Raw genomic sequence first — 2,259 nt, 5'->3', positions numbered from 1 at the left:
AACTCTGGCTGTGCTTTTAGCGATTCGCTCTAAATCGCTGGTCGTAAGTGCCTGCATTGTTCGATAGACCCACCGGCCATACAAATACTTGCCGTCTTTACTTGTAGCACAAATGAACCGCTAAATTCCGTAGGTTCACGTTCCGTAAGACTTCTATGTCTTCTGATGTCATGGGGCCGACCATGCAAGAGATCATATTGAGCGAGTCAATCAGACCTCGAAGTAGCTTATGTTACTCCGTTAATAAAGCTTGGCTTTGTAATGAAGTTAATACACTTGCGGTTTCGGAACCAAATGCGAGAATAATGAACAAAAAGCACAACGCAATCCCCGTTTAATCCCTCTTCATCCATATGACGGTTCACACGAATGGAATGTTTGATTAACCATTCTGCGACACCCGACATGGGGATCAGTGGATACTTCCAACTTTTGGGCATGTACATTGCATCTTTGTAACAAATGTGTGTTGGCGTCTCCAATGCCCAATCAAGCTGGTAAACGTAGAATTAAAGCCGTCATCCCTGGTACTGCTGTAGGCACGATGCGTAACGAGACCAAATTGGTGCAGCCCGCACCAGATACGAAGTATCCAGGTTCACAGACATTTTAAATTCGCGTCGCCAGACCATTAAACCTTCCTGTCATGCTAGCCACTTCGTCTGCAATCACAACATATGTCCAGTTGTGCATCAGTGCGTCGAGCGAGTTAGCACGTCAAACATATACACCCCTGTGTGACGCTCGTACAAAGGTATCACAAAAAGCTGAAAGTTTCGGACTTTCCGGTGGTATCATTTCGAGGATATTTATCGCCAAGGACCACAAGAACAAATCGATTTATCAACAAGGACCACAAATGCAGCGGTTGGTAGTTATGGTAGCGAGAAAACAAACAGACAAGTCGTCTTAAGCTCTTTGCGCCTTAATTATAGATGCACGTTGACGGCGTAGTTCACACTCGGAAGCCCACCTTCTGATCCACACTATGACCAAGCTCGGCTTAATGCGCCTATATGGCCAAGACCAGCTCGTCCTGCACGCCTTCTTTGATGACCTGCCTGTAGCGGGGGCGTTTGTTAGAGACTACGCCCCCAATGCAAACAGGGGTGTATACAGAAAATATGCCTATGGAAATATGAAGACGTGGGTGTGCACATCGCACAGTTGTGGCTGGTTGGTTTCTTTGACGAAGAAAAGATCGTCCGTGGCCAGCGCGGGCAAAGTTAAAAAGGTGATGAAGCTATCTCATGTACCAAGTGGCGCTTATTACATTTCCAAGTTGAATTTGACACCCTCGCAGTGCTGTACTAGCTCGCCGGACGTAAATGCGCGTCAGCTTAAGGAACTCACTGGTTTTACTGCTGCGATTCTTGATGATCACAGTTCAGGACTAACGCGAGTGGTTAATAGTGTGGATAAGGTGGATGATATCAATATGAAGAGCAAGCATGCAGTAGTGTACAGAGCTATACAAGAGGTGAAAGCTAGTCTGACTGTGAGCCCTGAAGTTGAATACAGTCTATTACCAGGGTTCATGGAAGCTTTCGCTGAGGCAAACCCTGGATCACGAGTGTGTCTCGAGTTGGACTCGCGAAACAGGTTCTACCGATTGTTTTTTTATCTATTGGTAGCCTCGTGCGCATACAAGATGCAATATTGCCTGTCTGGGAGGTTGATGAACGCACATGAAGCACCCATAATACAATGTCGATAATTGGTAAAGATGGGGATAAGCGCAACATTCCAGTGGCACTCGGTACGTCCACAAGGAAACAATAGACAACTTTGCCTGGTTCTTTACAAATTGCAAAGCAGCAGGAATCCACCTTGACGACCGCGCCACATTTACCGACAAAGGCAAGCAGTTAGGAGCTCAGCTGTACTTGGCTCACCTGTACTTGGCTCAATGGGGGTTTAAGCTGCAGCTCAAGTTTTACTCTGTTCATTTGCGCTTCAACATTATGGACAAGTTCAAGCCCATGAATTTGAGCGAAACCCAGGTGAACACGGACGTTTTCCGCTTGCAATCCTCGTACACAACGCCAGCTTTTGATACTGAAATGAAAGACACGTATCCTGAGTCAATCACTAAGCGGGTCGGGGACAAGACAGTACACGAAATTGTTTGGAGTTATCTCCACAACCTACATCCTACGAGCTGGAGCGTGATTGGCAATATGAAAATGTCTGAGAGTGAAGAGAAATGGATGCAAGCCTCATGGAATGATGTTAAGGCTTATGGTGAAGCTTTGCCAC

General features: G+C 46.3%; 2 protein-coding genes across 2 annotated transcripts; both read left to right on the top strand.

The window, feature by feature from the left end:
* Nucleotides 1-1,237: 1,237 nt before the first annotated feature.
* On the top strand, nt 1,238-1,692 carry PPTG_16630 (hypothetical protein; the record flags this gene model as incomplete). The annotated part of the gene is made up of 2 exons (XM_008914217.1): nt 1,238-1,602; nt 1,635-1,692. 2 exons carry the CDS (start codon nt 1,238-1,240, stop codon nt 1,690-1,692), a joined length of 423 nt encoding a protein of 140 aa, XP_008912465.1.
* Nucleotides 1,693-1,707: 15 nt separating this feature from the next.
* Nucleotides 1,708-2,172, top strand: PPTG_16629 (hypothetical protein; the record flags this gene model as incomplete). Its single annotated transcript, XM_008914216.1, has 3 exons — nt 1,708-1,759; nt 1,819-2,003; nt 2,071-2,172. The coding sequence occupies 3 exons, from the start codon at nt 1,708-1,710 to the stop codon at nt 2,170-2,172; spliced, it is 339 nt and encodes a 112-aa protein (XP_008912464.1).
* Between the last annotated feature and the right edge of the window lie 87 nt (nt 2,173-2,259).

The sequence above is a fragment of the Phytophthora parasitica genome (assembly GCF_000247585.1).
Source record: "Phytophthora parasitica INRA-310 unplaced genomic scaffold supercont2.58, whole genome shotgun sequence".
In the NCBI taxonomy this organism is placed as follows: Eukaryota; Oomycota; class Peronosporomycetes; order Peronosporales; family Peronosporaceae; genus Phytophthora; species Phytophthora nicotianae.
Note: the sequence above shows the minus strand (reverse complement) of the source record. Positions and strands in the feature narration are given on the sequence as shown.